Raw genomic sequence first — 13,264 nt, forward strand, 5'->3', positions numbered from 1 at the left:
TTTCTAGGGTGGCGTGAATTAAAAAGCAGTGACTTTGCTTTCAAAATATTTCATTTCGTTTCAAAGACGAAGGAATAAATCATAAATCCCTTATCAATCACTCATTCGCAGGTACACCGCCACTTCCTCCGAATGGGGAGGGGAGGGGGAAGCAAAAAAAAAAAAAAAAACAGACCTTTATACATTATTAGGCTGCATTACGGAAGTGAAATCATCCAGACTCCCATGACCCCCCCCCCCCCCCGGTCGCAGCAGCCCTGCTCTAGGTTACTTTGTTTCGCTGGGATGCGTCGAGATTCCATAGGTCAAAGAACATTTGTTGTAAGAGGGATCCGGGTTGTTTATCCCGGTTAATTCTATCCCCTGATTTGCCCCTATTCCTGAATATGACAATGATCGTCTTACAACACTTCTTGATACCTCATGATTGACAGTCCTAGCACCCCCGGTCCTCTTCGCCTCCAGTAGAAACACACGTATGGCATCACGTATGCTGATCCGACTAAGTCGATTCTACTTTTACGATTAAAAAACATCGCAGAAATATCCCACATGTATTTCATCTCGCAACACGGGCATTTGCAAGTCAATAATAATATTCTGGCTCGCCGAAAATTCATTAGGACACGGCGGCTGGTCGCCCGAGCGGTCCGGACCCATCGCAGTCACGGCGAGTCGGTCGCGGGCCGATTGCAGTCACGGCAGTCACAGGATGCCGCTAACGATACTGAGGGGAGTGCTGCTTTATGATGGACCGCACTATGTCCAGATTTCCTGCGGAACAAAGGGGGCATGTGTCACCGTCGACAAGAGTAAGTGAAAACTGAGTGCTTGAAAGGAATGCAAAACGCCGCTAAATGCTGTTCATCTACATGGCTCACAGCTTGCTAGTGATTACGCTTTACAAAATACGAAAAAAAAATGAAAGCTGAATGTTTATCGAGCCTACAAATACACTTCGTCTGAAGATCATATGTTTGTTTTGGGCCAGTGACGTACCGTGTTTCAGCTGGAGGTAGAGGGCCAGCTGAACCACCTGAGGCGGCACTTCAGGCGCGGCAGGGTTCATCTGTCCAAACACGGCGCACCTCGTCAGAATAACACAGTAAGAAGTAACCACAAGGCAAACAAATACGTGCATTGAGTACATGTCATATTTAAAACATGCATTTACATCAACAGGAAAAGCTGTGCACTCCCGCCAACCAACAAAACACTTTAATCAGACATGAAAAACGCAAAAAACTCAGCTTCCTTTGAAAAAGTATCCGATCGCCGGTCTCGGAGCACCCGTCTCCCAGCCGTACCGTTCTGAGCAGGTTCCAGGCGAGCTCCAGCTCGCCGCGGATGGTCCGCACCACGGCCATATTGTACTGGAGGCACATGCGCGCCCCTACCGGCGAGTTGGGGTACCAGCGCTGCTCGACTGGCGACGGCGCCACGTCCGGCGCGTGCAGCGACACGTCCGCTGGGGGAGCACCGGGGACGGTCAGAACGGAGCACCAGGGGCACCAACAGTCACAGCACTAGTCGGACACCAGAACAGCGTACCAGGCGCACCAGGGGCACCAGCGGCTGTCAGAGAGGCACACGAGAAATACAGTGGGCCACAGGCGGTGCCAAAAAGGCTGATAACCGCGGTCTTCACAAACAGAAGACGGCCGGTGATAACCAACGAAGGCCAATGACTGACAAAGACAGATCTCCAGCAAAGTGCAGTTCACCTGGTTACCTATGTCTCACTCAAAAGCGCTAAGCTACTAATCGAGTATGAAAAACTAGGTAACCTTAATTCAGAATTTTATTGCCAAAATATCGGTGACGACAATGCATGGTTATCCCTGAGACCACCTCTCTCCCCATTCTGCCCTTCTCCCGACTACCGGCCGCTCCCCTCTCTCCCTTCCCCTCCGCCCCTCTCACCGCTGAGATCTGGCGTGAGGTGCTCGAGCGCCTCGTCGGCCCTGTCCCCCGTCCGCCCCTCTCCCCTCTCACCGCTGAGATCTGGCGTGAGGTGCTCGAGCGCCTCGTCGGCCCTGTCGAGCAGCAGGAGCGCCTCGGCGGCGTACAGGTGTCCGAGCAGCCGCTGGGCGGGGGCCAGTAGCCGCTGGGTGAGCAGCTTCCGGGCATCCTCCAGGGCCAGCACCGGGTCGCCCAGACACAGGTGCACGTAGGAGGAGGCCGAGAGCACCGAGCAGCGCAGGGTCTGGACCTGGAGACGGGGGAGGGGGGGGGGGAGGTGAGATCAACTGGTGCGGCCGAGAGCACCGAGCAGCGCAGAGTCTGGACCTGGGGGTAGGGGAGGGGGGGGGGGAGGGAGTGTGAGATCAACTGGTGGGGCAGAGAGCACCGAGCAGCGCAGAGTCTGGACCTGGGGGTAGGGGAGGGGGGGGGGGGGGGGGAGGGAGTGTGAGATCAACTGGTGGGGCAGAGAGCACCGAGCAGCGCAGAGTCTGGACCTGGGGGTAGGGGAGGGGGGGAGGGAGTGTGAGATCAACTGGTGGGGCAGAGAGCACCGAGCAGCGCAGCGTCTGCACCTGGAGACGGGGGAAGGGGGAGGGGGGTGAGAGAGGGTGTAGGTATACAGCGGACGATATGGACTGATAGGTGGAGACATGGAGATAGAAGGTCCGAAATTCGAACCCGAGGCCATTGACTGGGCCAAATTAAGGTCTGGATCATTCAGGCCCCAATTTTAGTGTGATGCGTTTGAGCCCAGACTAACTAAAATCAAGAGCCATTGGCTGTACCAAGGGCCGCTGTCTAGTGTCAATAAAGGCAAGCGGCCATTTTGAATTGGATATTCGAAATCACCATTTATCTCAGTCCATTATTGCATCTTCCTTCGACAGTCGACATGCTCTGTACGCTGGACGCACTACCACCGAGCCCCACTGTTTTAGTCACGCCTTGGCGTCGTCTGTTTGCACGACCACGTCTGGAGAGTCACGTCTGGCTGGGACGGCACACAGAAATAGCTCCGAGAAGGCATCGAGCCATGGCTCACAGTGACTCAGGTGTTAGCAAAGATGACATCATCGAATGTCCAATACAGCCAGGTACGGACGTCGGACAATCTCGTGACTACATCCACCACGGCCGAACTCACGTGTGCTATGCAGCTGCGTAAACAACAGGCAACCTTAACCAATAAAACGATCGTCCTTCTATCCTGCCCTCACCCATGACCATCCAGTACTGCCCTGTCCTAACCCGTGGCCGTCAATCTGCAATCTGTATCCCTGTCTTGACCTTACCCTCTCCAGTCCACTAACTTAGTCGGGTGTCACATGGTTGGCATGTGACCCTGTTACTGACCTGGTCGGGAGTGACGGGGTTGGCCGGCTCGACAGTGACGGGACTCTCTCCCTCTCCGTCCTCCCCAAGAATCAGACAGGCGTTCCGCAGAGCCAGCGAGGCGAACTCCAGCGTCGGGTTGGGGATGGCTGCCGAGATCTGGTCCGAACTGGAGGACAGACGCGGACACGGAGGTCACACAAGGTGGACGGAGAACACGGTGGACGATGGACTGACACTCCGACAGACAGCGTGGATGTTATTACTAAGTCTTTGTACCGCTAGAGGATATGCCTATAGCTTTCAATGTAAGCTCATGTACCGGTTTCATGACGTGGAGGCTTGTCAAGCTGGAAAGTATATAGTCGAATGTGTCAGCACTATCCGAGGTACAGTAGGCAGAGTATGGGACTTTCTGCAGAGGAGACTGCAAACAATGCACACACCTGGCCGCGGTCGGCGTGGCCCGGAGTATCAGTTTTCTGTGCACGCCGGCCCCAATGCTGCCCTGAATCAGACTCTGCCTCTTCACCCCGACTCCGGCCGCCGTGCCCGGCTCGTCGCCGTGCTTCTCCTGAGAAAAACAACACACAAAACACGTCACTTATCATTCGTCCGACCAGCCCTTCGATCGCATACCTGCGGCGGTGTGTCAAATGTAACGCAGCACCTTCTCCCCTTGTCTGACTCGATCGGAGACACAGCAATAACTCAGGTTTGCAGACTACGCCGGCTACACAGTACACAAACAACATTCTTATCGATCGCCCTGCACGGTGCAGAGAGAGAGAGAGAGATGCATTCAATTACGTAGAGAGCTGGTGCGCCGCAGCGAATTACACCCTGCGCTAGCAAACTAGTTTTTTTTTTTTTGTTGCATCTCCTCTCGCCTAACGCATCGCCAACAATGACGATCGCAGCTGGATAGCGCCACCTCGGCAGACACTCCAAACCAAGGACGCGTGACGTCACGTGCTCAGCTCGCTCACCAAAATTCACCGCCGAGTCACAACAGTCACAGCAGAGGTACGGAGACACCAACAGAGGTATTAACAGAGGTAACACCTTTCTACCTGCGAGTATCGGACCCAAGGCCGCCGTTCTTTTTCCATATACGTTAGACACCACTGGTAGCGGATACTGAGCTGAACTTTTGTCGCCATGGCAACTAGCCTGTCATTGCTTCTTCGCCATGATGGTAAGCCTCAGCGTAAGCCTTGCGTCGCTGTATCGTGTCGTGGTAACACTGATGTGGCATTTTTTCATAATTCGTCATGGTGACAGCTAAGTGCTAACCATGCTAAGCTCACAGCTATGAGCTAACAGTTTTTGTCACCATTCTGACTACCTTTGCATTGTACCGTCGCCCTGCCTACTAACCTGTCTGTGGGCGAGTATGCAGCACACTGCCAGCCGCAGCCAGAGTCATGGCCACTGACCTGTCTGTGGGCGAGTATGCAGCACTCTGCCAGCCTGGCGTCCCTCTGTCGCCCTGTCTACTAACCTGTCTGTGCGCCAGGATGCAGCACTCTGCCAGCCGCAGCCAGAGCCGCGGGTTGGTGTGGTACACCTGGATGGCCTCCGTCAGACAGTCGAACGCCTGCTTGGGACGGCCCGCGTGCAGGAAGGCGATACCGGCGTTATAGACCAGCTCGTAGTGCCGCGAGCCGCCGATGGCGTGCACAGGCACGCCGCCGTACCGGTCACCTGGAGAAGAACGAATGGGTCAGCAGTCGGCAGCAGATGGTTTTTCAGTTCATGGGGTTACTATTACACATTACACTTAGTGAGGCTCGCAACGGAGATAGCAGCGTTTTTTTGTAATTAATCACCGATAACCCCAACATGAAAAGATACAATACAAAACTACACCCATTGCTTCTTCCAGGCACCACTATTTAGGCCGTCCATTCCCACAGTACCCTGCTGGCTAAATCACTTTTCAGCCATGTTACCGCTCCGTCACTCCTGCCCACCATCGGTTTTGGCCGGCGGCGCGGTGGCGGCGTCGTTCTCAGCGATGGCCCGCCGCAGGTAGTATCCGGCCACGTTGGGTTTGTTGAGGTAGTGGTGGATGCAGGCCAGGTTGTTGTAGTACATGGTGGCCACGTGCTCCCCGGTGGCCCGGTACGGGGGGAGGGTCATACCGGCCACCCGGTTCAGCACGGACACTGCCGACCGGCCGCGGCCCGACAGGTACTCCGAGTAGCTCTCGATGAACGCGCGGCTCATGTCCTGGTGGACGAGAAGGATGGATTCGAGGTGATCGCTAGTCGAATGGTAAGAGTGAATGACTAAGCACAGCTGCAAAACATAACAAATCTATCCGTTATCATCCCAAAATGAAGCGATTAATGCTCCAGAAACTGAAGACAAGCTTACGATCGTGCAGGCCACGTTCTTTTTACATCTACACATTATTTTACATTTATTTACACCAGATCTATTATCACTGCCAAAGAACCTTTATTATAATCTCTGCCGCTGCTACCAGCCGGAGGGTCCCAAGGCCGGTGCGCAGCCCCCAGATGTGGCCAAGGATCTCACTAGCTCTGTGAGGGCCCTCAATCTGTACCCGGTCCTGCCGTACCGTGTCAGCGAGAAGACGCACGTCCGAGGCCACGTCAGAGAGGTTGTGCAGCTGCAGGCCGGCCCGCAGCCGGTACCGGTGCATCCGCAGAGCCAGGCTGGTCAGCGTGCCGTCCTGGTGACCCAGGGACGGGGTCAGACGGCGGACGGGGGGCAGCGACCAGACAGAGCGCCCTGCACTGTGTCACACAGTGACCAGAGAGTAACAGCGGCATGGAAACAGGCACACAAAAACTAAACAGAACTGATACGCGATAATTCTGACTTCATATTGGTTTATGGTTACAATCACCATGTACAAAAGACAGTTATACTGTCGAAAATAATGTATCGAGTTGCCATCGCACCCGACCTTTTTGCGCGCGTCCTCTGGCTTTGTGACGAACTTGGCCTCGATGAAGCGGACGGCGTCGAGCGCCTGCGCCGGCTGGTGGGCGCTCAGGCAGCACTCGGCCAGAAGCCAGCAGATTTTTTTGGCGGTGCCGTCATCTGTAACATAAATCAGCGGCGCGTTACAGGCAGCCACGGAAGGGACGGCGTAGTAAAACAGCCGCACACGCGAAATGGGAGCAACAGGTCATCGTGTGACCTGTTACTCGTCCACGAAGTTTCCACCAAACGATATCGAGACCTAACAAGCACGCTCGTTATCCGTACGGTAACGATTGCTGCTCTGTAAGTTCTATTTGTTCAGTAAGAACAAAAGAATTAAACATTCAATAAGAATAAAAGAATCAGTTCGAGCGTTCACTTTAGAATTAAGACAAGTAGCTCCCTTCAGATACCGCATAATGTATTTCATTCTGTAAATCAAAAATCACGTGATCGATGATCGATATCCCAAGTTGAAAACGGGAATGAATTTCAATCTTGAACGATCATTATTCCGGACACGAGCCCTTGTTTGCCCCTCCGAACAGTTGATCGCAGCGAGCTGCCGCTTATCTCGTACACAGCGCTGACGCCGGCTGTGCGGCCCACGCATGTGTGCGCGGTGCAGCCGGCGTTCGCTGTCCGCAGCGCTGATTAGCATTTCGTGTAAACAGGTTGTGCCGCGCCTCTCTCTCTCCTCTCTCTCTCTAACTCACTCACTCACTCACTCACTCACTCACTCACTCACTCACTCACTCACTCACTCACTCACTCACTCACCTCTCTTCTCTCCATATATCTCTCTCTCTCTCACTCTCTCTCTCTCTCTCTCTCTCTCTCTCTCTCTCTCTCCCTCTCTCCTCTCTCTCTCTCTCTCTCTCTCTCTCTCTCTCTCTCTCTCTCTCTCTCTCTCTCTCTCCCTTCCTCTCCCGCTATCCTCCACATCACATTGTGTGCATAGTGACAGGCGGCTGGGCGACCTCCGCCCGCCCATGTGTCGAGTCATTGTCTGATAGTGGGACTGAATCAGCCTGAGGCCTCCCGCAGCCAGTCGCCACTCGGGGCACGGACAAAGTGCGCCCGTCCGGCCTCACCTGACAGCTCCCTGCTCTGCCCTGCGGCTGCAGACGCGCTACCACTGAGTGCAGTGTCGGCTTCAGCGGACCAGACCGGGTGATCACCAATACTCAGCCATGGCGACCACCGTACAGCTCAACAGCGGCCACAAAATGCCGCTGCTCGGCCTCGGCTGCTGGCGGGCCGTCGGAGACGAGATCTCCACCGCCGTGGAGACCGCCCTGCTGGCCGGGTACCGGCACATCGACACCGCTGAGCTCTACCACAACGAGGCCGACGTAGGACGCGGCATCAAGGCCGCCATCGCCACCGGCAAGCTCACCAGGAGCGACCTGTTCGTGGTGACCAAGCTGCCGAGCGTGGCGATGCGGCCCGAGCGCGTGGAGCCGAGCCTGCGCCGCTCGCTGGCCGCGCTCGGGCTGGACTCGGTGGATCTGTACCTGGTACACAGCCCGGTGGGGGCGCTGGAGCGCAGCGAGCTGACCTCCCCGCCACCAGAGGACGGACGGATGCCGCTCCATCACGGCACTGACCTGATCGCCGTCTGGAAGGAAATGGAACGCATGGTCTCCCTGCGCTTGGCAAAGTCCATCGGCGTGTCCAACTACAACGAGAGGCAGCTGCTGAAGACAGTGGCGATTGCTACCATCCCACCGGCCGTGCTGCAGGTCGAGTGTCACGTCTACTTTCAGCAGCTGAAGATGCGCGAGGTCTGCAAGAAGCACAACATCGCCATCACGGCCTATGCGCCTCTGGCCTCTCCCGGCAGGAAGGTGCTCTATGAAAAGCGCGGCGTCAAGATCGAGCTGCCCGACCTGCTCAACAATCCCGTGGTACGTCTGGTGGCCGAGAAACACAAACGGACGGCGGCCCAGGTGCTGCTCAGGTTCCTGGTCCAGCAGGACATCATCGTCATCCCCAAGTCAACCAACGCTGGTCGCATCAAAGAGAACGGCGACCTATTCAGCTTCAAGCTGGATGAGGTGGACATGGGGGCTCTGCGCCTGTTGGACCAGGGAGAGGCCGGCAGAAGCTTCAAGTTTTACGATAGTTTTCCGGGAGTTGACGAGCATCCCGAATTTCCATTCCCGGTTAAGTCAACGGCGTGACTGTCAAAAGGAGAAGTTGTAAAGTTTATGTTCATTTTAGCGATATCTGTCGTGCAATTCCACTTGAGTATTGCGCACATCGGAGTGTGCGCATGGAAGTTTTCTGTTAAATTGTGAATGTCCAATACAATATACGCTCCCTAATCCCTATTCTGTCTGTTGTTTATTCCCAATTCACAAATCACATTCCCCTATGACGGTAGATTGTAGCTTAAAGAAAAACTTGAAGCCATCACCACTCAAATGGAAAAGTTTTCATTCAGCACACTGGCATCCATCTTAAAAAGCGGTTAAAATCCTAGGAGAATAAACAGCGGTTTCCTCTCTCCACTCACGCTACAATCGGTGTTCAAGAGAGGCCGCTGCCGCCGACCTTTAGACAATGGTCCGATACTCGCACCATCGTCGGTCACGTGCACTCGGGCAGGAAACGCCACTTGTAGATCCCGTGTCTTGCGTTGGGTACTCCAAGGCAGGCACTCGAGCCAGATGATCAGACAGTCCTCATTCCCCTCCCAATACCCTCTTCACATTACGTGCCAGTTTGTCCTCTCGTATCGAACGCGATGTCGTACTCGAGTGGGCAGCATTTTCTGCTTTGTATGCTACCAAAGTGAGAAATATGGGAATTCATGACCAGGATATTCCAACCGACCCCCGCAGCTTAGATAGCTGGCAGGGGGCAATTTTTGCCCTTTAGGTACGATCTCTGAGAGTTCCTACCGGATGCGGAATTCAAACGACATATCAAATACCTAGGTCAATGTAAGATTCGGGTTGGGTCAAAGTCAGATAGGGTAGAAGATGGCAAAACGCCCATGCTAAGGGAAACTGATCATAACTCGCTTATCTTGGTACGCAAAGAGTTTTTATTTTGCCAGCACCTCATTCATTTGCATTTTTTTTTTTTTAGCAGCGAGAGTATGAAAATCTAGCTTGCTTAATATACCATATTTTTCTTCACTTTCTTAACCCGCGCCCCGTAGGGCTACCGGCGGACCCACCCGTAGGGGGGGGGGGGGCGTTTCGGCCCCCCTTAGATCTCGGAAATTTACCGGCCGATTTTCAAAATTCAAACGGCGTTCTATAGCCCCACCGGGGAACTACCTTGTGACCAAATTTCATTGACCTAGGTCAAACCGATGACGTCACAGGTCAGGTCAAAGGTCGGATTTTCACCGTTCACAGGCATTTCAAGAAATGTGTTGTGAAATCGAGTAAATTGGTAAGTTATTGAAAACCATCGATGGTACATTGTTCGTCAAACACATACTTCGCTATCTAAGGTCACTGTTACCAGGTCAGGTCACAGAGGTCAGGTCACTGGGGGTCACAATATGAAAGTGTCGTGTGATACATGTTTTATGGTCCATTTTACATGACAAATGCGATTATGTGGGTCAGGCAGCTTTTGGGGCCAGCTTAGGTCACGTTTTGGTGAAGGTCAGGTCAAGGTCAGGTCACATTAGGTCAAATTTCAAAGTTGATATTTTTGCATAAAATGGGTATCGATTCGATGCAGCTCGTCACGGGGAGTCCAATGGTGGTCTCTGTTTTGCCCTACGTGGTGTAGAATTGCCAAAAATTGCGTTTGAAAATTTGACGTCATCATTTTTGAACAGTTTTTTTTTTCGCTATAACTTGGCCAAAAAACAATATATCGATCTGAAATTTGGTATATAGATAGAGGACGGTAGGTACTATCACATATATTCCGTTTTTTTTTCGAAATACAAAAAACTTTTTGGATTTTTTGGCTAATATATCCAAAAAATTGCTTTTTTGATTTTTGAGGGTCAAAACTAAGAAAATTCAAAAATCCGAGATAGCCACCTTTTATGTCTTGATCATTTTTCTGTATCTTCAAAGCTGTAGGCCTGACAGCTCTTCTCGCGAAGGTCTTTTTTCGGTCGAAAATGGCAGAACATGACGTCATTCTGACGTCATTTGTGGCCAACCTATCATAGCCTCTGGAAAAAGTTTTGGTCACAATGTGTAAAATTGATGCCCGGAGGGGTCCTGAAAGTTTGGTGGCGATATCTCCAGCCGTTTAGGAGATATCGACGGAAAAGGACAGGGGGCCGTTTCGGCCCCCCTACGGGGCGCGGGTTAACGTTTACAAAGGCGCTTCTTACCCATGGTACTGGGTAAAACGCCCGGGCAAAAAGGTAATTAAACGGACTGATTGGCTTCCACTTTTTTACTGTTGTCCGATTGAAGCCATCGGAAGTTGAAGTAGTGCATGAAGTCCAACATAAGCATAAAAATGAAACGTCGAGCTCAACGATGTCAAGATCAAAGCCCAAAGGTCACTCACAATTCCGAATGACCCGCATATGCATCTTATCAAGACCTGCAGAAGTCACAAGTGTATGACGGTTGCTTGGCATCGGCACCGGTCCTGGGAGTGGGAGGCACGCTCAACAACATGGGCCTGTCTCCCAGCCGAGCCTAACCTATTGGCGTTAGGTAAGACTACCCAACCTGAATTAAGGATAGTGACGTTTTACCCTCAACTGCCGATGAACGTTTTGGCCGCTTGCACCGAATGAACATTAAATGAAGTGCAACGAAACTACGAGCCATTGTGGTGCAGCGCAATCACTCACGGCAAATTCAAACGTGATGTGAAATAGAAGAACAGCATATAAGTCACGCAGGTCGTACACAACATGAATTTTTAAATGAACTTTTGAATGAGCTTTTTTTTTTTAGCATGAACTTTTAAATGCAGCTTATATTTTAAGAACTTCACGAAAAACAGACTCGACCTCACTGCAGATGTAGAACACATGCCTGTTCCACCTGGCCCTGGCGTTGTTATTTCGAAAAGACTTCTGCTGCGTAAAGAGTTCTCATAGTTTTGAAACAGTGGTGCAGTGGGCATCTTACTTGACTGGGCATCTTAGCACCTTTTACCCTAAACATTTAACCCTCGCCCGTATTGGTGTTTTGCCAGCCGCGAACGAATGGGGGGGGGGGGGGGTCCGTTGGACCCCTTCTTGCCGTTTCGCCCATAATCGAGCTAGAGCTTCGCAGAAAAAAACGAGCGTGTTGCCCGTGACGAGAGGAAGCCGATGATACCCAATTTTAAAGTCCTAGCTCATTGGTTGACCTTCCAGGTCAGGGCAATGACCCAAAAGTCGGGAAAATCGGGACCTATGAGAAAAAAAAACACTTTTAAATGGCCTCCTTTCCTTACAACGAAATACCAAATGATGAAATAATGAAATAATTATTGATGATTTCGACCACAGGTCATTATCAAAATAAGCCAGACAGAACTTTTGTCAGACACAAAGTTCAAACAAAAGTTCTGACAAAAGTTTGTCCGTGTCTGACAAAAGTTCTGTCTGGCTTATTTTGATAATGACCTGTGGTCGAAATCATCAATAATTATTTCATTATTTCATCAATTGGTATTTCATTGTAAGGAGGCCATTTAAAAGTGTTTTTTTCTCATAGAACTTATACCTATGCCTTACATACAGCAAGTGCTTCAACAAAATCGGGACCTGTTAGAACGTCGTAAAGAGTGGTTGCTAAAGGTTTTTTCGGGGTGCTGATCACGAATATAATGCTAGTTATGATCATAGATGATGTCTTCATGCAATTAGGCCAGGTCAGGTCAACCAGTAAGGGTTTTGCCGGGTATTCGTAGTAGGTGGCAACCGCCTCTGAAAGCTTCGTAACATCGAAAATATTCACAAAGGCACCAAAACTACATCGTAAATATTCACATGGTTGCTTAATTCGAATTCAGCTAAAAAACTAGCCTAGAAACATGTAAAATTTGAAAAAGTGAACCAAAGTCATCAAAGGTCAATGACCTGACCTGACCTTCCGATGACCTTGACACCAACCCTAATGCATGGGAGCAACATCATATCCCCTGTTTGAACGCTTGAAACCACGAAAAGACCACAAACGCGCGGCTAATGCGAGCCGACACACGCCGAATCGCGATTCCGGCCAAACATGGTCTTGAAAAGTAGGTCACATGTCAAAGGTTATTAGGATCAGGGTCATGAAATTATCAGGGTAGGTGTAAAATTGATTAACGCGAAAGTTCTGAAAGTTTCGTCGCAATCAGCCACTTTTTACGCGAGTTATTCGCAAAAAACCGAGGGGGGGGGGTCCGTTCGACCCCCCCCCCCCACCGGTGAGGGTTAATGTATTGGATGGCGTTTTTTTTTTGCCATGATAATCGTTAATACAATGGGAAAGAAATTGATAATAAACATTACACAAATGTATTATTTTAGCACTTGAAAAAGATCAAAACACCGAATCCTGTGTTTCGATCTCTTTTAAGTACCACTAAAATAATACATTTGTGCCATGTTAACGATCATTTTTCCCATTAACCCGCGCCGGGACGGGGGTGTTTGAACACCCCCCCCCCTCCCTGCGGTTTTTCGCCGATATCTCAAAAACGGCGGCGCGGAGCGCCGCCGTTTTTCGCACACCTGTTCGTGCATCTTTTCCGCACATGTTGTGAAAATTTCAGACCCAGGTCGCCCAAGGTCAGGTCACCAGATCACGCCAAGTGACCTCACCTCAGAAAAAATAGGAATGCTCGTCATAGCTACGCCAACTGAACGATTGCCTTGAAACTTTCAGCGATTGATAAGAGTAACAGTATCTATAAAATGTATATCTCGGAATTTTGATATCGGTGACCTAAGGTCAGGTCAATTTTGCGGCCTCTCCATTATAAGTCAATGGGAGAAAATCGAAAAGCGTCTGTTTTGCACGAACGCCATTCTAGACACTCTCAAACATCGAGATGCAGGTAAAATTGACACACTGAACCGGAA

At 51.3% G+C, this 13,264-nt stretch overlaps 2 protein-coding genes across 8 annotated transcripts in view; one reads left to right on the forward strand and one right to left on the reverse strand.

Annotated features, from left to right (window-relative positions):
* Nucleotides 1-540: 540 nt before the first annotated feature.
* LOC122381995 (CCR4-NOT transcription complex subunit 10-like) overlaps nucleotides 541-13,264 on the reverse strand; it is a 41,707-nt gene continuing 28,983 nt past the window's right edge. For all 7 annotated transcript variants that reach the window (XM_043366830.1, XM_043366827.1, XM_043366831.1 and 4 more), the window contains exons 4-13: nucleotides 6,239-6,375; nucleotides 5,888-6,001; nucleotides 5,274-5,532; nucleotides 4,802-5,004; nucleotides 3,744-3,871; nucleotides 3,319-3,466; nucleotides 1,996-2,212; nucleotides 1,308-1,468; nucleotides 1,000-1,069; nucleotides 541-774 (exon numbers count right to left, since the gene is read on the reverse strand). In XM_043366830.1, the coding sequence (XP_043222765.1) occupies nucleotides 719-774; nucleotides 1,000-1,069; nucleotides 1,308-1,468; nucleotides 1,996-2,212; nucleotides 3,319-3,466; nucleotides 3,744-3,871; nucleotides 4,802-5,004; nucleotides 5,274-5,532; nucleotides 5,888-6,001; nucleotides 6,239-6,375 (1,493 nt within the window). In that variant the 3' untranslated portion in view covers nucleotides 541-718. The remainder of the gene's footprint in view (nucleotides 775-999; nucleotides 1,070-1,307; nucleotides 1,469-1,995; nucleotides 2,213-3,318; nucleotides 3,467-3,743; nucleotides 3,872-4,801; nucleotides 5,005-5,273; nucleotides 5,533-5,887; nucleotides 6,002-6,238; nucleotides 6,376-13,264) is intronic.
* On the forward strand, nucleotides 7,308-8,594 carry LOC122381998 (1,5-anhydro-D-fructose reductase-like). Its single transcript, XM_043366836.1, has one exon. It carries the CDS (start codon nucleotides 7,452-7,454, stop codon nucleotides 8,442-8,444), a length of 993 nt encoding a protein of 330 aa, XP_043222771.1. The 5' UTR covers nucleotides 7,308-7,451; the 3' UTR covers nucleotides 8,445-8,594.

This window comes from Amphibalanus amphitrite, unplaced genomic scaffold (assembly GCF_019059575.1).
Source record: "Amphibalanus amphitrite isolate SeventyFive unplaced genomic scaffold, NRLGWU_Aamphi_draft 000132F_arrow, whole genome shotgun sequence".
NCBI lineage: Eukaryota > Metazoa > Arthropoda > Thecostraca > Balanomorpha > Balanidae > Amphibalanus > Amphibalanus amphitrite.

Excerpts from the sequence above, each read along its gene's own strand:
- LOC122381998 (XM_043366836.1), top strand. The coding sequence starts at position 7,452 with ATGGCGACCACCGTACAGCTCAACAGCGGCCACAAAATGCCGCTGCTC.